General features: G+C 45.2%; 1 protein-coding gene across 3 annotated transcripts in view; it reads right to left on the bottom strand.

Moving 5' to 3' along the window:
• Positions 1 to 20,169, bottom strand: part of LOC144930221 (uncharacterized) — a 453,637-nt gene that overhangs the window by 210,083 nt on the left and 223,385 nt on the right. For 2 of the 3 annotated variants that reach the window (XR_013635366.1, XR_013635367.1), the window contains exon 3: positions 18,092 to 18,136. Coding sequence is in view for 1 of the 3 variants with exons in the window: in XM_078851665.1 (XP_078707791.1) it covers positions 18,092 to 18,136; positions 19,551 to 19,692 (187 nt within the window). In the remaining 2 variants the exon portion in view is untranslated. Of the gene's footprint in view, positions 1 to 18,091; positions 18,137 to 19,550; positions 19,693 to 20,169 lie in introns of all 3 variants that reach the window. The other variant, XM_078851665.1, reaches the window with a different exon arrangement.

Below are 20,169 nucleotides of genomic sequence, written 5' to 3'. Positions count from 1 at the left end.
ACCAGCAGGAGAGCGGGGGACCCTTTTGTAGTGATAATCAAGGTGGGCCATTTCCAGCACTTTACAAGAACGGTAGGAGGGGACATAGTTTTACTTTGTGTAATGACCCATCCACTCCCAGTCTTTATTCAAGCCTAAATTAATTGTATCCAATTCAGTACTGGATAAACAGTTTTCTGTTCCCTGAGTGACCAGAGCAGGGGATGTCCTAGAGCAATCAAAAACCTGCTAGAACCAATTAAGACAGGCAAGCTAATCAAGACACCTGGAGGCAATTAAGAACTTTCTAGAATCAATTATGGCAGGCTGGCTAATCTGGACACCTGGTTTAAAAAGGACCTCCCATCAGTTAGTAGGGAAGTGTGCAAGGAGCAGGGAGTGTGCAAGGAGCAGGGAGTGAGAAGGTGTGCTGCTGGAGGGTTCAAGCATGATCAGGCTTCAGGAGAAAGATCCTGCAGTGAGGACAAAGAAGGTGCTGGGGGAAGGCCATGGGGAAGTAGCCCAGCGAGTTGTAGCTGTCATGCAACTGATACAGGGAACATTGTAGACAGTTGCTATCCACAGGGCCCTGGGCTGGAACCTGGTGTAGAGGGTGGGCCCGGGTTCCCTCCCAACTCCTGATCGGACACAGGAGGAGTTGACCTGGTCTGTGAGAAACACCAGAAGGAAAGGTCTAAATTGGGAAGGGATCTGGCCTGTCCCCAGTCCACTAGGTGGGGGACAGACTGCGGGGACTGTTCTCTGTTTCCTCCATGCTGGCCAGTGATGAGGTTAGCTGAGTGTATGGCAGGTTTGAGCCACTAGCAAAAGTGGCCAAACTGAGGTCTGCCATTAATCTCTGAGGCAAGCAAATCTGCCAATAAGCGCAGGACCCACCAAGGCAGAGGAGGAACTTTGTCACACGATCTAGAGTGCCTACCAAAGGCCCCTAACACCATTTCCCAGTATGCTTGAAGTCATGGGGACAGCAAGAACTAGAAAACCCTGCTGAAGACAATAAGGGAGACTTCTCGATGGTGTGATATGGACAAGCAGTCTACTGGACGAGTGATACATTAGTGCTGCACAGACCCCAGCAAGGTGATAGCCTGACTTTACACAAAAGAGAGAATTTAGTTTTAGTTTGGAAGCTGAGAGAGAGAAAGCACAGCTCAGGGGGAATCCCTACTAAATTCCACTCCTTTCAAAGGGAATTCTTGCACTGCTGTGAGAGCATGAACCAGGCAGTTCCCAGCACTGCAGTGCCTGGCATCCACCAGAGAGCGATCCAGCCTGCCACTGGCTACGAGGAGGAAGCCAAAACCCCAGGAGAATTCCAGACAAGGGAAAAGTGAGCCTGGTTAGAGTCAGGAGAAGACACTGTCTCACTCAGGGGACTTTTGTTTAAGCCAGCCAACACCACAGCACTGCACCAGTCTGTCTTCAGATACTCCGCCTCCACATACAATCTGCCTTGAGAAGAAGGCCAGGGAGAGAGCTAGGGTTTGGTGTGTTGGTGAATGTTAAGAGTGGGGAATTGTTTATTTATCAATGTTTATTAATTATTAGGTAATAATATCCCATTCCTTGCAGACCCTTATTTCCTGTTCTCAATAAAGTTAAACCCCTTTCCTTACTGTTATTATTATTGATATCTCATTCCTTTCCTGAGGTTGGTTTTATTTATTTTATTGTTCCCTGTGTAATGGGTGTTACCATCCTTGCCAGCTAGTAGTAGTCTTAATTTTGTCAAGTGACAACACTCCCTTTGTACATGGCATGGGTGGAGGCACCAGACAGCAGAAAAGAAACCAGAACATGAGCTAGAGTTGCCAACTTTCTAATTTCTGAAAACTAGACACTACAGCAGCAGTGCCAGAATCTCCCTCTGCTCTACCTCTTCCCCCCCACCCCGCACAAGGCCCCATGCCTGCTTGCTCCTCTTGCCCCTGCCCTGCTGCTCTCCCCTCTTCCCCTTCCTTGGCGCTCAATCCTCTTCACCTCCCTCCACCCCACCCAGTTGGGCTCCCTTTCCTCAGGGGCTGGGATGGAGCTGCAGCCCCTGATGCAGAGCCTGCCCACCAGTGAGATGCAGATAGGAGATGGCTCCAGCTAAGTGGGGGCTGGTGCAGTAACTGGACTTTTGGTGTCCAGTCAGTACATCTGACTGGACACTGTACAGGTCCCCTTTCTGGTCAAAAACTGGACACCTGACAACCCTAGACCTGACCCATGTGAGGAGACAGGAGAAGCAACAAATGTTGGCCATAGCAAACACTAGGGTCAGAAAAGAGAATCCGCTTGAGCCAGACCTCAGGGGAGGCGTTATACCAGCAACGTTTCCCACCTTTGTATCTTCTCCCCCATCATTAGAGGCTTGGAATTGGATACTGGAATGTTCTTAATAAAACACAAAAATCTCCTGGTTTCGGTTTCATTATGAGCTTGAAACACAAACCATGCAAGACTACACAGGGGAAAGCATCCACCTGTCTAAGCAGAAGATGGAGAAACTCCTTACTTGTGCATAATTATTTACTCACCCAAACTCAAGTAGGTGGCAGTGTTGAAAGCAAGCAGCATCCACGCAGTTGTCTTCTCTTTGACTAGTCTATAGTTAGTGACAAAGGATCTATCTGCATTATTCTCATTACTGGAATCCTCCTTTCTTCTTCCTCACTTCTGCACAGCTCAGAGACCTCCTACTGAATGTAGGTAATAGGCACTTGTTCATTTTTCTGAATACATTCTTCATCATGGCTAGAGAGACAACACTTGGGGACATTGACAATGGTTCAAAGTGCATTAGAGAAACATTTTCGGCCCAAGCTTACAGCTAATAGACTATTGAAAATATATTATTGTACTGTACTCTCTCTTTCTACTCCCCATAGAGCAGACACTCATGTGCAATGAGCCTGGCCTACAGAAGCAACAAAAAGTCTGTGACCCTCTAGAAATTATAGGACACAACATGGTGTGCTATAGGTTGGTGCAATAGCGGTGCGCTCTCAGTGACACTGATGCAACCCCACTGGCTTCAATGGAGTTTCACCAGTATAACAGCAGAATTTGGTCCCCAGTACTTGCCAAGGAGGATGCTAGTTGAGCTTTTATTTGTGTTCTATATGATTTGGAAGCTATGTTCAGAAAAATGCTTTTGTCTCTTTTCTGAGTGCACATCAAAATAGCTCAGCAGATTGGGGTCAGAAAGACACTCTCATTCTGTTACGGCAGCAATCACCACCTGCTAGTAACAGGTTTAATTATAAGCTGCACATTATATTGCTCAGGCCATTCATTAAGCAAATTGTGCTCTGCTTCCAAACAGCCCACACTTTGATATTTTCTAATCATAGCAAATAAGCAGAAAGTAAGTATGAAGGATTATGAGGTATCCTGGTCAGGATATTATTGCATATTATATATGTATATTTCTCTTTTTCTGCTTTACAGAACAAAGAAAGAAATAAAAATGTCCAAACAGAAAACCTTACCACATGCAGTTTCTCAGAATTGCACAGAGGAATACAGGGGGGGGTGAAGCAGGGAAGGAAGTCAGGTCTGTTTGGGGGTAGTTTTGGGAGAGGTTGTGGGATGGAATTTGGAGAAGGGAGTGCAGGAAGGCTGGCAGTGTTAAGGTAGGGGTGCATTCTCTGTGATGTACAGTGGGTGTGTCAGTCATGAAGGATGTGGCTCTGGGTGGAGAAGAGGGTATGTAATGTTGCTTGCCTTAAACATTTCCTTGCTAATTAGATTTTATGTTAGGTCCGCTTTCGGCAGACCAATCCTACCTGACGTACAATACAGAATTTGTGTATCTTAATTAACACAAACACAGGAATTTACCACCTCAGGAAGCAGGTGTTGTGCCTGTCATATCACCTTTTTCTTGGTAAAAATGTGGACATTTCAAAAATTTGGTCGTAAAACAATGGAACCAAAAATCAAGAAATATCAGAGGAAACTATCAAATAAGCCCAGATATCTTCCTTCCTTCTTCATATTGTATGACTCATGCAGTTTATCTGGCAGAACAAGATTTATAATTAGGAGTAAATGGTGCTGTGTACTCATTAGAATATCTGTTACAAGGAGCTCAATGACCCCAGCTTCCAACCACTATTACGTTCAGCATCTTCCATGTGAGGTAGAAAAATATTCAGCGTAGAGCAGATTCTCCAGCTTCTGCTGAGGGCAGACAAGCAGAGAGCCTGTCAGGAAGCCAGTTGTGGCTCCCTGATTATTTGCTCCAGTCCCAGCACTGGATAGAGCAGTCGTGGAGCTGCTCTAGACTGCTAGCTGCATATGGTCTGATTTATTTGTCACAATAAGGTATGTAGCATCAAACCAGGACTGAACCAGTGTTTTCAGAAACCCACAGATACAGCAGTGTTCTGATTAAATTTCAGAGAATCCTTCTGAACAGGATGGCCACTACTGTGTTGCTCATGCCTTTCCTGTACATTAGTGAAATACAAGCACCTGTCACATGAACTAAAGCGGCCACTTTACTACCTGGTTGCAAGTAGCAAGCTTTTGTCTTTGACACAAGCCAGTTACTAGAGGGAGACACGATCACACAAGTTAGACAGCATTTAATTATTTTATGTTACACAGACGCCACCTCTTATGATGAGACTGCAAAGTAAGACTCTTGCATTTCTTAATTAGGAATTGTGTTGTACTTTATTATATGGCAGACCTGTTCTGTTCTCTTGGGTTCTCTCTTACCCCTACCTGTCAAGTGGGAAGTCCACTATATGCTGTAATTAAATTACTGTCAAATAAATCAAAAGCACCACTGTACAACAGTAATCCAGAAGCTGATGTAAATAACTGTTACAGCAAAAGATGCTAACGGCTCACTGTTTGGGAGCCATTGATGTATGGGCACCCAGGGTAAAACTCTCCATAGAAACAGTTAAGTCTGTTCTGCAGTAAATTCACCTATAGAGCCATTAAAGCAGTGGTTCTCAAACTGCATTGCACCCCTTTCTAACAACAAAAATTACTATGCAACCCCAAGGTGGGGAACCGAAGCCTGAGCCCGCCCGACCCTCACCACGCCATGGGGGCACAAAAGCAGAAGCCCAAGGAATTCAGCCCCAGGTGGGGGAAGGGCCTATAATCTGAGCCCCACTGCCCAGGGCTGAAGCCGAAGCCTGAGGAGCTTCAGCCCTGGGCGGTGGGGCTCAGACTTTGGGTTTGGCCCTAGATCCCAGCATGTCTAATGCAACCCTGGCAACCGCATTAAAACAGAGTCACTCACGACCCACTTGGGAGTCCTGACCCAAAGTTTGAGAACTGCTGCATTAAAGGATACTGGGTGGGTTAAAGTGCTCAGTCTTTATCTGGGCCATTAGACTGTTCCTAGCTTCCTTGTATTGCAAAGCAGTTGCACAAAAGGAAGTTAGATGCTCAGGCTGACTTCTCCCGGCCACGTGTTCTTCATGAGCAGTCTTTGACTAGGGGTTTCCCAGGTGACAGTAGAGCTGTCTGAGGCTACATCTGTACTACACGGTTAAGTCACTTAAGTTACGTCAATGTACAGCCACCGCTGTTATTAAATCACTGTTGCATGTCCACACTGTGCTCCTGGGGTCATCGGAGCACATCCCCAGTAGCAGCTCTCGCCTCAACACAGAGCAGTGCATCATGGGTAGCTATCTCACTGTGCAGCTGGCCGCAGGGTGTTTTGGGAAGGGTTTGCGGGTTCAGAGTCACATGATGCAGGTTTCTCAATCTCATAATTCCATGAGCATCCTACTAGGTTTCCAGCTGCTTTTGAACTGCCCTGGTAATCTGCAAGCCAGTGATCTCTGACAGAAAGCATGGATCCTGCACTGCTTGTCAGTATTGTGCTGTGCATTATGAATGCAAGGCGATAAGACCCCTGCCTTCACTTTCTCCCCACAGCCCTCACCCTGACTGTTCCCCCAACAGGGCTGGCCTTACCATGAGGTGAACTGAGGCGGCCGCCTCAGGTGCCAGATTGTGCGGGGGGGGTGCCACTAGGACCAAGAGTGTAGAAAATTGTGTCTGCTGCTGGTGCATATGTATTCTCTCTGCTCTAGATGCACAGAGATGGTGGAGTGCTGTGCTGGAGGAAAGAGGGCACAAGAGAGACATAACAGGCAGGCAGGAGAGAAGGTGAGAGGGAATAACAGAAAGCAGCAGGAGCTGCAGCGAGAGGGAGGAGGAGGAGCCTCTTATGTACCTCTCTAACACCCCTAGGAGTCTGAACTGATTAACACCAGCTTCTCAGGGAGCTTTCTATTTCCTGCTGCTTCCCTGAACCCACTTGAGGAGAACAGGCAGTCAACTGAAGTAGTAGGAGCCAGTTAGGCCCTTAAGGGGCTGATATCTTCCCTCACTCAGGCCCTGCTACCAGCCTGCTTATTTGTCCCCTTCAATTGAGTGTTGAGAGCCACTATAGCTGGCCAGAAGAGCAGTCATGAGAGAAAGAAGAAAACGCCCCTCTGGGGCAGCATTCAGAAAAAGAAAGAAAGCAAAGGAAGCTTTTCAATCTAAGCAGGAAGGAGCTCTCCTGAGATACATAGACACAAATGTTCACGGTGAGCCTTCCAGCCCCAGTGAGGATGTGATTGGTGAGGAGATGCCTGATCTTCCAGTTAGTCAGAGCGCAGATGGCCTGGCAGCTACTGCAGCATCCATATCTCCATCTCAAATGGATGTAACCATACACATTCCTAAAGAAAAGTGTAGATCAGAGAAGAGTATGGTGGAGGTGCAAGAAACAGCTGCGTCTGAGTTTAGTTCCTTAAATTTAGATGATCCAGGATTGTGGACCCACTTGAGCAGTAGCCTGAGGGACTTCCTTGTACTGCATGGGCAACAGCAAGTGAAAAACTTCATGTTCCCCAAAGACAATGAAAATAGAAGTTTCCATCCAACGCATTACTGGCGTGAAATCTCCAACAGTGACAAAGTGGAGAGGCCATGGCTTAAGTACTCAAAAGCCCAGAATGCTGCAAACTGTTTTTGTTGCAAACTCTTCCAGTCTAATGTTCCAGCCACATTGGGTTCTACAGGAACAAAGGAGTGGAAAAATATGGCTAGAAATCTGGCATGCCACGAGAAGGCAGCAAATCACCAGACAGCATTCCATAGGTGGAAAGAGCGTGAGATGAGACTAAGGTTAAAGGCCACCATAGATGATTGCATCAGAGTCTCTTTATTGGAAAATGTTCTGAAAAGGCTCATTGCCATTGTGAGAATGCTTGCTACCCAAAACCTAGCACTGTGTGGCACTTCAAATTAGCTGTATGTGCCAAATAATGGAAACTTCCTTAAAATTGTGGAGCTGATGGCTGAGTTTGATGCTGTACTCCAGGAGCATCTAAGAAGGGTCACCACCCAAGAAATGTACACACACCACTACCTTGGAAAAACAATTCAAAATGAGATCACACAGTTACTAGAAACAAAAGTCAAACACAAGATTGTGGCAGATCTGAAGTCAGCAAGATATTACTCTGTTATTCTGGAACAAATGACTTTAATGGTGTGTCTTGTAACAACAGAACATAGTGAAAATGTCCCTGCAATGGTGAGACTGTCAGAGAGCATTTTCTAGAATTTATTGACATTGATGATACTACAGGAGCTGGTATGACAAATGTGCTTCTTAAAAAGCTGGAAGATACGGGAATTGCAATAGCTGACATGAGAGGTCAGGGCTACGATAATGGTGCCAACATGAAAGGAAAGAACAGAGGAGCTCAGACACGGATCCAAGAGTTAAACCCTCAAGCTTTTTTTATCCCATGCAGTTCTTATTCATTGAACTTGGTGGTCAGTGATGTAACATCAGCTTCTAATGAGGCTGCCGAATTTTTTAATGTAATTCAAAACATCTATGTATTTTTCTCTGCATCAACTCATCGATGGCAAATTTTGAAGCAACATGTATCTGGGAACATCCTTTCTGACTCTGAAACCACTGAGTGCCACACGATCGGAAAGTCGAGTGGAGAAGATAAAGCCTATCAAACACCAAATTGGTAAGATAGATGATGCCACAGTTGCCATTATGGAGGATAATGCTATGACAGGAACTGTTCATGGGAGAACAGTGGCAGAGGGAAATGGAATCACCAGAAACATACAGAACTTCAAATTTCTATGTGGCTTAGTGTTGTGGCATGACATACTCTTTGAAATAAATGTTGTAAGCAAGAGACTCCAAGGTGTTGACCTTGATATATCTGGAGCAATGGAACAACTGGACAAAGCGAAGGCATACCTACTGTCTTACCGGTCAGATGAGGGATTTCAAAACATTCTGAAGAGTGCACAGAAGTTGGCAGAGGAACTTCACACTGAAGCTATTTTCCCCACCCATTCAAGAATACAAGAGACACTGAAGAAGATGACATTTTGATTATGAGGCACAGAATAATCCCATAAGAGACCCCAAACAACAGTTCAACGTTGAATTCTTTAATCAGGTGCTAGATTGTGCAATACAGTCAGTTGAAGAACATTTCATGCAGCTCAAGGAACACAGCAGTGTATTTGGGATGTTGTATGATATTCCAAAACTCCTCACTATTCCCGAAGAAGACCTACACCAGCAATGCAGGGCACTAGAGACAGTGTTGACACATGATGACATGCGCGCTATTGATGCGAGTGATTTGGGTGATGAACTGAAAGCCCTTTCAAGATACATTTCAGCAGGATCAACTCCAAAGGCTGTTCTGGAATATATGTGCATAGATAAGATGACCACCCTCTTTCCAAATGCTTTTGTTGCTCTGCGCATACTTCTAACGCTTCCTGTAACTGTTGCCAGTGGAGAACGCAGCTTCAACAAGCTGAAGTTAATAAAAACACATCTACACTCCACAATGACACAGGAGAGGCTGGTCGGCCTTGCAACCACCTCAATAGAGCATGAGCTGGCCCAGACTGTGGACCTTCAGCAGGAAGCAGTTCAAATCTTTGCAACCAAGAAGGACGGAAAGCACCACTTTGATTATTCAAACAGATAAAAATGCCAGTGTTTACTATGCAGACAAGAAAAGTTACATTTGCTGTTCAGGCATTTGAAAGTTAAGTGTTACTTAAAATTTTTGAACAAGGCATTTTAAGTTGTTAAGTTCTCCTTTATTGGGGTAGGTAGCAGAGCAGTACCATGAGAGGAGTAGAACAGGAAGAAGGCGGAATTGAGACCCTTCAAAGTTTTGGCCAAGCGAGGGAACATGGGGGCATCATTTGAGCTCCCCGCCTCAGGTGCCACAATGTTGTGGGCTGGCCCTGTCCCTCGACCAGCCTCCCACCCATATACGACCACCCTGACCCCAGCCCCCTCCTTGTAGAAGCCCGCATGTCTGCAGCTCCACACCACAGCGACTATTTGCCTCCCTTGCCTTCTGCTCTGCGTGCTGCAGCTCTTTGATTTTTTACACAGCACTGCGGCATGTCCCTATCATTGCCCTGAACAAGGTCCTGCAGCTGGAGTGGAGTGGAGCTGTGCCTACACAGCCTCCTTTCCCCACAGACCAAGAACATCCACCCCCACCCCTGTACTCCAGGCAGGCATGTGTTTGCTGCGTGGAGCTGGCAGGCACAGGTGGGCAGATGCTACATGAGCTCTCCATGCCAAGCAAACAGGAAGAACCATTTCAAAACTCCCTGGGGCTTTAAAAGGGGAGAGGCACATACCCATGTACCTGACTTCAGGGCAGTGGAGTTCAAAACGGTGACCAGAGAGGTCAGGGTGGGCATTGTGGGACACCTCCCAGAGGCCACTTATGGCATAAGCAACACAGTATCTATACTGACACCCCAAGTGCTACACCTCTTGTTGAGGTGGTTTTGTTACGTCGGTGTAGCAGGAGAGTTGAACTGACAGGAGCACTGCAGTTAGGTTGATGGAAGCTGCCTTATGTTGACTTAACTTTGTAGTGTAGACAAGGTTCTAAACTTGAGGTTCTCAATTAAAGAAAAATTTAGTTATTTCAGAATTTGAATCTGTTCCAAATTGGAATGAAAGCAAATATGCCGAAATTTCTTAGCAAACCAGAGATCCCTGAAAATTTCATTTCAGAAATACCAAAAGGGTGTTCCTGACACAAAATATATGAAACTGACAAGTATGTCAATTTCACATAGCTGCTCTGCAGCAGGGAGCCTGTAGCCCAAGGATCCCTGGCTGGAGTCGCTGGGGCTCAAGGTGGGGCTTACCAGGGGCCCAGAGTCCCTGCTGCATAGCTTGGAACCAGGAAATGCTAATAAGACAGTCTCCTATGGTCCACGGCTCTGAGGGAGCCATACCAGTCCATGCGGATTGCCCCAGGACTTCCAGGCTCTCAGGCCAGCTACCAGGGAGCCTACCAGCCCCATGAAACCTGGCTCCAGCCATGGCTCTCAAGCTCTCTGCTTTGGAGCTGTGGACCCTGGAACACCAGCAGATTCCAGTGGAAACCTGCCTCTGCTTTGGCAAGAGTTTCCCCAAATCTTACAGATTCGAAATATTTTACTCCACCAAATTGGCATTTTCTGAGAAAGGAAATTGCAGTAGAAAATTTGCAACCAGTTCTAGTGATAAGGGATGGAAAAGGGGCACAGAGTTTGCTGAGCAATGAGATTGTGTGAGGCTTTGGAGAAAGAGAAAGGCATAAGACATTTGCTTCTGGGGACAGGGCAGAGATGCCTGATCTTAGGTTTCTGCATGAGGGATTTGCCTGTGTGCTTTGTCTCCAACCCTTGCTCAGGGAAACAGGACTTGCGTACATTTTGTAAATAAACAAAAATTACATTAAGAAAGCGCCTGATGATGCATCACCAGTTTCTGCTCCAAAGGTGAATCTGCCCTAGCAAGCCCTACATGCTGCTACTACTCAGCAAACATAACAACATAACATTACCAGTTTAAGGTTATTGCATTCTGAAGGACTATTCCAGATGGCAGACAATAGTTATAACTGTCTCTGTGCAAAGTGCATTCCTAGAGATAGTTCTTCAGGGACACCTGGGCACAAAGAAGTGTAGAAGACTGGTTCATGAACCTACTATACAGTTGCCCATGGCACCCATCCAGTATTTTCTCCTAGGCCTGATTACTTAGAGCTCCCCCCCCCCCCCCCGAACCAGAAATAGAAAGGCCAATTTTTTCAGCTGGCTGACTCCCAGAGACCTGAATGCTGTATCTAGTTTCCTATTCCCCACTGCTGTTCCTTGTGTGTTGAACAATCACAACACTAAGCATTCACTCTGATACCTGTCAATTTTTTTTAAAGGGAAGAGGGTTGATCTCTTGCAAAGTCAGGGGGAGGAGATACCATTCCCTTCCCTTCCAGAGCCAGGAACATTGAGATTTTTTGCTATAAACAGTCAAACTCTCTTGAAATAATGGATTGAAAATCTTGCACAGCAGAAAACAAAACTTTCTCCTCTTTTCCATTTTTCTCCATCTTCCTCACACCAGTTGCACTGCACAGAGGCCTTCTACAGACCCTACCCACCTTGCAGGATCTTAGAACCCAGGCTCCAGCCTGAGCCCACCATCTACACAACAATTAAACCTCCCCTTAGCCCATGCCCCGCGAGCCTGAGTCAGTTGGCATGAGCCAGCCATGAGTTTTTAATTGCAATGTAGATATACCTTAGGAGACACCACACTGCTGAAAGAACAGGTAATTTTAGACTCTTCCATCTGGTGATATCCTTGTGGAGCACCACAGTGGAAAAAGTGTGAGGCTCTCAGGTCCGACCAGAGCCACTTGTTGGAAGCAAGCATCACAGATTTGCATTACTGGGGGAGTAGGCAATGCTCAGTTTTCTTACTCAGTAATGTTACATGGGCATGTTGCAGTGAAGTAAGTAACCAGGTCCTGGGACCAAGGAGGGCCACTAACTAGACAAGCAACAAGACTGATTAGACTAGACAGTTAGACAATTAATAGCCAGGAGAGTGGGAACTTTCTTTACATGTCGATTTTAAGAAATAACAGTGGTGGAGGAGACTAAAAACCTCATAATTCGGCCAGGAAGTCTGTATTTAATTCTGTTAAAATTCTTCACTGACTAAACTGAACTGTGAGTAAACTGTTTAAACAAGGCCTTTCTCCATATAACAAGAGCTGGCAATGTCGAACCAATGACTTTGTACAACTCAGGGCTTGTCTACACTGGCACTTTATAGTGCTGCAACTTTCTCGCTCAGGGGTGTGAAAAAACACTCCCCTTACCGCTGCAAGTTTCAGCGCTGTAACGTGCCAGTGTAGACAGTCCACCAGCGCTGGGAGCTGTAAATCCCAGTGCTGGGAGCTATTCCCCTCATGGGGGTGGTTTTTTTAGAGCGCTGGGAGAGCTCTTACCCAGCACTATGCCGCAACTACACAAGCCACATTTAAGCACTGCCAGTGTAGACTAGCCTTCAGTCATATAATGGTAGACTATTTGATCTAAGTATTTGGCTAGCATCCCACATCCAAACAAGCTATTAATTACTTTAGCAATACAGTACGTGAGAAGAGCGTCTCTGCATTAACTGCAACATTCACATCCACCCCTGATTACAGATTAGGCGCTCTACATGATGGAAATAGCATCTTTTGAGGAGCTAATATGCTGGCTGAATGATAATTTGGAAAGGTAACAAGAAGTTTGGGAAGATTTCTTTCTAATTAAATCAGTGTCCCTAATTACAAAAAGGGAGATGTGTCCGTATAGCCATTATTTTAACATTCGGTCTTTTTTCTTTTCTGTTATTCACCTTCCTTCTTCCTCTCCCTTCAGACTTCAGTGGATTTATAATCAGACTAAAAGACAGTGGGCCAAATTCTACACTTATTTATCCTGATCTAAACCTAGGTATAATGTGCATCAACTGAGTTACATCAGGGTGAATCTGGTGAATGAGGACTGATCTGACCCAGAAGGGATTAAGTACTTTAAATGCATATATGTTTCCTATGGTAAGTATCGGCTTGCATCCACAAAGGGATTTAGGCTTTGCAATGCTGAACACATAACTTTATGAAGTGAGCTGTAGCTCACGAAAGCTCATGCTCAAATAAATTGGTTAGTCTCTAAGGTGCAACAAGTACTCCTTTTCTTTTTGCGAATACAGACTAACACGGCTGTTACTCTGAAACCAGCAATAACAATGGGATCCACAAAGCCTGAGTTGGCACCTAGGCTCCCTATGCAATGAATGGGGAGAGAGAGATGCTTTAGAACAATGGCTCTCAAACTTTTTTACTGGTGACCCCTTTCACATAGCAAGTCTCTGTGTGTCACCCCCCCTTATAAATTAAAAACACTTTTTAATATATTTAACACCATTATAAATGCTGGAGGCAAAGCGGGGCTTGGGGTGGAGGTTGACAGCTCGCGACCCCCCCATGTAATAATCTCGTGACCCCCTGAGGGGTCCCGACCCCCAGTTTGAGAACCCCTGCTTTAGAACGTTATCCACAAAACTGAGCATGCTAGCTGGGACCTAAACTAGTCAATGGGGATGGGGGGAGATCACCATGCACCTTTTAAACAGTGGTCAGAGCACTCACCTGGGAAGTGGGAAATCCAAGTTCAATGCCCACCTCTGCCTGAGGAGAAAGGATTTGAACAGGCGAGTCTCCTACCTCTCAGGAGCATGTCCTAAGCACTGGGCTATGAGGTAGTTTGACAGGGCGGGGTGGAGTGGTTTCTGTCAATCTCTCCTGTCAAAGCTCTTCCATTGTGTATAAATTAAGAGTGGTTGGAACAGAAGACCAGACCCAGGGTCTCCCACCTCCCCAGTGACAAGCCTAATCACGAGGCAGTAGAGTACCGGTTCTCAACCCGCAGCCAAATTAACACACAGCTGTGGCCCAGCTGTGTACTAAAGGCCACAGGGCCATGTGGGTCCTGGTTACCAGCTGCCTGGCAGCAGGGTTGGGGACACCAGCTGGCCCCACATGGTGGGGTCCGGGGCTGCCCATAAGGCAGCGTCTGGGGCGGCCCCACAGGATCTAGGGCTGCTCGCCTGGCTGGCCCCACAAAGGATCTGGTGGGGTCTGGGGCTGCCCTGCCACCTGTCCCCACAGAGGGCCCGGGGTCTGCATTGGGGCTGAGAGCCAGCCCCGAGGTCGGGATCTGGGATGCTGGCTGGCTGCCTGGCCACCCGACCTGAGTGGCCGGGTCCAGGGTCAGGGCTGCTGCCTGGCCCTGCACAGCAGGGTCCTGGGCCTCTGCCGTCAGGTCCCCTGCCCAGGGCTCTACTCCTGGCCCCACTTTGTGGAGAGGTCTCTGGTCAGGAGGTGCTGGGGATAGGGGTTTGGTGGGAGGGTCTGGGGGAGGGGCGTGCTGTGGTTCTCAACCCGTGGCCCAGGTAACACACTGGGCTGCATATGCGCCCGCACTGATAAATAGGTTGAGAACCACTGCTATGGAGTCTCTCTCTCTCTCTCGGTCAATGACTAAGTATTTATTCAAAGTGGAATGGCTCTAAGAGGAGCGATTGAATGAGCCCCACATCAGAATATCCCAGAGCCAAGTGGTTAGGGCCCTCACCTGAGAGGTGAGAGACCTCAAATCCTCTCTTGCCATCAGGCAGAGGAGAGAATTGAACTTGGGTCTCCCATATCCCAGCTGAGGGCTTGTCTGTATGACAGGCACTACAGCGTCATAATTATGGAGCTGCAGTGCCATAGTGTAGATGATTCCTACAGCAATGTAAGGGGTTTTCCCATCTCTGTAGGTAATCCACTTATCTGAGTGGTAGTAGCTTGGTCGATGGAAGCATTCTTCCATTGACCTCCTTGTGTCTACGCCGGGGGTGAGGGCAGCATAGCTACAGAGCTCAGGGGTGTGACATTTTCACACCACCGAATGACGTAGCTATATTGCTCTGAATATTAAGTGCAGACCAGGCCTTAATGCTCTTGTCATTGAGCTAAAGGTTATAATGGTGGGCACCACTAATACCACCACCTCCTCCAGCCCAATCTCATTCTGATTTTCAATCAGATTGAGCCCTTCAGGCAATATAGGCAGACAAATACCGGTTGTCCCCCAGTTCGTGAATTGCACTAGAGCTAGGGCAGGAGACAGGAGCTTGGGGAGGAAGGGGCAGGGGCAGCACTGGGTATGATCAGAGGCAGAAAATTAGACCTCTAGGTAACCTTTACAGTGGAAATTTAGGCAAGAAGAGAATTTAGGTGACAGCCAAGAAGGGTTCTGTGGATCAGAGTGGTGCCTAGAACTGGGACTTAGGAGCCTAAATCTGGGGTTTACATACCTAAGTCTGTTTGTGGATCTGAGCCCATAGGTCTGGTGTCTTTTAGTTTATGTTATTGATAGACATAGCTGCCACAGGGATAGGAATTATGTTTTATACATTTGTCAAAAAATTGATTCATTTTTGTAATAGTTGTTGCTTTTGCATACAGAATGTGAAGATATTCTATAATATTAAATACAATACATATTGATTTAAATGTTACGGGTCACATTTTTTAAATCGACTCCCATTCGTCTATGTGCATAATCGGTGATGCCCAAAATATGTAACAGACTTTACATGTATGAACCCCACTTCTGTTCTGTTTCCACAGGTATGTGCAAATAACAGAATTTCTGGATGCACAAGTGATGGTGCATAAAGACTGTGCATGTGGCAAAGCTATTTCCCTTTCCCCCACCCCCAGAAGAGCGAACACCACAAGCTAGTTTCTTGCTGTAAAAACGATCTGTTCTGCCTCTTCCACTTGTGTATTCTCATGTAATCCCGCCGAGATTCTTCCTCTCTTCAGAGACTAAACTATTTGATTTTTAGACTCTTGATAGCTCTTCCGAGCTCAAGTAGCTCTTCCGAGTTCACAAACACACAAACTACAATCTCTGGCCGAAACAAAAGGCAACATCTACTGAACTACAGTTCTGTAATAAACTAGCTCAAATATTCCTCTAATCTGATCAGCTACTTTCTCCGGGTTTGAATTTCTGCTTGGAGTGTGCAGTCATAACTCTGCAAGGATTGAAAAGATCAGGGCTGTTCAGTTTTCACTTTCTGATCAGGCAATGGCTGTTCCATGAAAATAAAAGTGCCAGCATTATGATGGATCTAGTATAACTGCAGCAGAAAGCACACCCTCCATGTACGATTTTATAATACAGCTTTGGTTCTCTCTCAATATTTAGCTTGGAAGCTATTCAGTATTTTTCCCCATTCACTTTCTGCAGTCTTCGCTGAAATACATTCTTTACTATTTTGAGTTTAAAATTAAATCCCACCCCACACTAAAGCTTAATGTTACTATTCCAACAGAATTTATCCCCATGTTTTACCCTCTTCGATTGTCTAGCTGAAACATGTCATAGAAAGGAGGCCCTTGAGGGATTCCACCAGGATTTCAACAATTTCCACCCCACCATCAACCTCAGCCTGGACCAGTCCACACAAGAGATCCACTTCCTGGACACTGCAGTGCAAATAAGCAATGGTCACATAAACACCACCCTATACCAGAAACCTACGGACCACTATACTTACCTACATGCCTCCAGTTTTTATCCAGACCACATCACACGATCCATTGTCTACAGCCAAGCCCTAAGATACAACCGCATTTGCTCCAATCCCTCAGACAGAGACAAACATCTACAGGATCTCTATCAAGAATTCTTAAAACTACAGTACCCACCTGGAGAAGTGAAGAAACAGATTGACAGAGCCAGAAGAGTACCCAAAAGTCACCTGCTACAGGACAGGCCCAACAAAGAAAGTAACAGAACTCCACTAGCCCTCACCTACAGCCTCTCCAGCGCATCATCAAGGATCTACAACTATCCTGAAGGACTATCCCTCATTCTCACAGTCCCAGGGAGACAGGCCAGTCCTCGCTTACAGCCAGCCCCCCAACCTGAAGCAAATACTCACCAGCAACCACACACCACACAACAGAAACACTAACCCAGGAATCAATCCCTGCAACAAACCCCGTTGCCAACTATGTCCGCATATCCATTCAAGGGACACAATCATAGGACCTAACCACATCAGTCACTCCAACAGGGGCTCGTTCACCTGCACATCTACCAATCTGAGATTAGCCATCATGTGCCAGCAATGCCCCTCTGCCATGTACATTGGCCAAACCGGACAGTTTCTACACAAAAGAATAAATGGACACAAATCAGATATCAAGAATTGTAACATTAAAAAACCAGTAGGAGAGCACTTCACTCTCCCTGGACACTCAATAACAGACTTAAAAGTGGCCATTCTTCAACAAAAAAAACTTCAAAACAGACTTCAATGAGAAACTGCAGAACTGGAATGAATTTGCAAACTTGACACCATCAAATTAGGCCTAAATAAAGACTGGGAGTGGCTGGGTCACTACAAAAAATAAATTTGCCCTCTGTTGATATTCACCCCTTCTTGTCAATTGTTGGGAATGGGCCACATTCACGCTAACTGAATTGGGTTCATTAGCACTGACCCCCTACACACACACACTTGGTAAGGCAACTCCCATCTTTTCATGTGCTGTATATTTATACCTGCCTACTTTTTTTCACTCCATGCATCTGATGAAGTAGTTTATAGCCCACGAAAGCTTATGCCCAAATAAATTTGTCTCTAAGGTGCCACAAGGACTCCTCGGTGTTTTTGAAAAGATTAGTAATCAGTCAGAACAGTTTTATTAGTTAGAGCAACAAAATAAGGCCTGTGTCTGATTTTTTTTTCAACAGGAAGAAATTATATTACTGCAGCATATTTCTGTAGTAGCTTTTTGCTCCATACTCTTGCACTCCACCTTTCTTTAAAGAACAAGAAACAGCAAAACTTAATATTTCATATCTGCAAAGCACTAAATCCTCACAATGCCTCTGCAAGGGTCTCATTTACCTCATTTTTACACACAGGAAAACTGAGGGAAGAGAGGTTAAGTGACTTGCCCAAGGTCAATCATTTAATGAATGGCAAAAGCCCAAGGTTTTATGCTCCTTGAGGCTATTCTTGATGAAACCACTTCTCAAAAACATTGAAAGTCACAAAGCCAAGCCAACTTTGATCAAATAAGAAATCAGCTGAAATCTTTGTCTCAAACGCAAACCAAACCTTTGACAAAGGAGTCGCTCAACTTACTTTTTTGTACATTTTGTGCACCTCCGTACTTCCTGAGTCCAGAATCTATATTAAAAAAGAAAAAAAGGTTCTTCCTGTGATATTTGTGTGTGCTCATTTATGTATGCAATTCATCTTTAAAAGAAACCAAATGAAAACAAAAGTAACCAATTATTGCAGCATATGTGGTATATTCAACCTCTGAATTTGAGGTTTTCCCTTCACTGGTGATAATCAGATTAATAGCTAAACACTGAGGTCAACATACTGAGAAATAGGTGCCTAAAGTTAGGCACCTTAATCCAGTGATTCTCAGGTGTGGCCACATGCAGCTCCCTGCCATGGCCACCAGCTATGCTCCCTACAGCAGCTCAAGGTTGGCTTACCAGCATTTTGTTACAGTGCAACAGAGCTTCTGCCTTTGGCTGTGGGAGGGAACCAGCCCTCTGTTCCCACCCCCTTTCCCTCAATTATATAGTTAGTAATAACTATGTACTTTTGTGGTACTATTTGTAGTACAGATTATTCTTTACATTGAAAAGATTTATTATTTTTAGTTCCATGATACATCCAAATAAACATGTGACTAAACTGTCTCTAGACTAGTATATTTTAAATGGCAAAACTGTGGCTACTATAAATTTGCTGCAGCAGCATGTGCAGCGACAGCACGAACCCATTTGAGAACCAAAGCCTTAATCCATATTTGGGCAGCTAAATAGGTGGTCTGATTTTCAGAGATGTTAAGCACCCACAGCTCCTACCAAATTGAAATCCTGCCTGCCTAGGAGTACAGGAGGCTTTGGCTATAGGATAATTTAGCTAGTTAATTGTTGAGATATTTAGCCAACACAGTATGCTTTTCCCTAAGGATTAAATTGACTGAAATTAAAACTGGAAGAGATCTAGCAGGCCAGATTCATTCTAGATATAATTTCACTGAAATCAGTGGAATTATACGAGGGATTATTTTGGTCCAGTGCTTCACCGAGTGTATCTACGAATGGTGAGTATTCCACAGTGTAACAGGTAGGAAGGTTTTTCTGCTGTTCAATTTAAATGTCCCATTTCTTAATTTCATGCTACTGCTCCTAATTATATCCTTCTTGTAGCACCATCAACAATTTCTGTCCATCACGTTAGTTAGTCTCTTCATGTATTTAGAGTGTTCTCCTGACCGTCTTAGTTACTGAAAAAGGTGATCTTTGTATTAGGGCACATCTTAATTATTTACCACCTTCTTTGAGGTAGTAGTATTTTTATTACACAATTCAGTTTCCCAACAATCAAAGTCCAGTACCGATGATGTCCTTAAGTTCATGTTGAATATGTCAAGCCCTGTGCAGATGAATGAAACACCTGTATTCAGTTCCAGGCAAACCTTATAAGAGTCATTAGTTTTCACAAAACGTCTCCTTCTCCATCGATAAAATTTTCCATTTTCGTTCATGATATCAACACAACTCAGATGCTAACTTGCCTCAGAACTGGGAGCCTTTTGAAGTTCCTTTCTGTGCCCCACATCCTCCTCCCTCAGTTGCACAGGACACCCTGCCAATCTGTCAGGATATTTCTCCTGCTGCTGCATTTCCAAGCGTCTGTTCTGGTTTGAGACTCTATAGCTGGAGTTATCGACACAAAGAAATCAATTTGCAGCTGGTAGTTAGAGCTGTAGAACATAGCCACATTCTGATTTTGCTGTGCAGTGTGCCAGCACATCCACATATGGATCTACACGATCATTTCAGTTTATTCTTCAGCCGCCTTGATGATCTCTCTACCCGCTTTTATTTTTACCACTGCTCAATGAGACAGTGAATGAGGAACAGGCCCTCCCCCCCACCCAAAGCGTGGTTATGCAGCTGCACAAATGGCTGCATAATTCACCATTTTGCCAAGAACCCATGAAGATTTGTATCACAACCTTTTTTTTGCAAAAAGAAAAGGAGTACTTGCGGCACCTTAGAGACTAACAAATATATCTGAGCATAAGCTTTCGTTAGCTACAGCTCACTTCTCCTTTTCTTTTTGCGAATACAGACTAACACGGCTGCTACTCTGAAACTTTTTTTTAATTGCCATTTTATTTCCATCTTTCA

The sequence above is a fragment of the Lepidochelys kempii genome, chromosome 2 (assembly GCF_965140285.1).
Source record: "Lepidochelys kempii isolate rLepKem1 chromosome 2, rLepKem1.hap1, whole genome shotgun sequence".
In the NCBI taxonomy this organism is placed as follows: domain Eukaryota; kingdom Metazoa; phylum Chordata; order Testudines; family Cheloniidae; genus Lepidochelys; species Lepidochelys kempii.
Note: the sequence above shows the minus strand (reverse complement) of the source record. Positions and strands in the feature narration are given on the sequence as shown.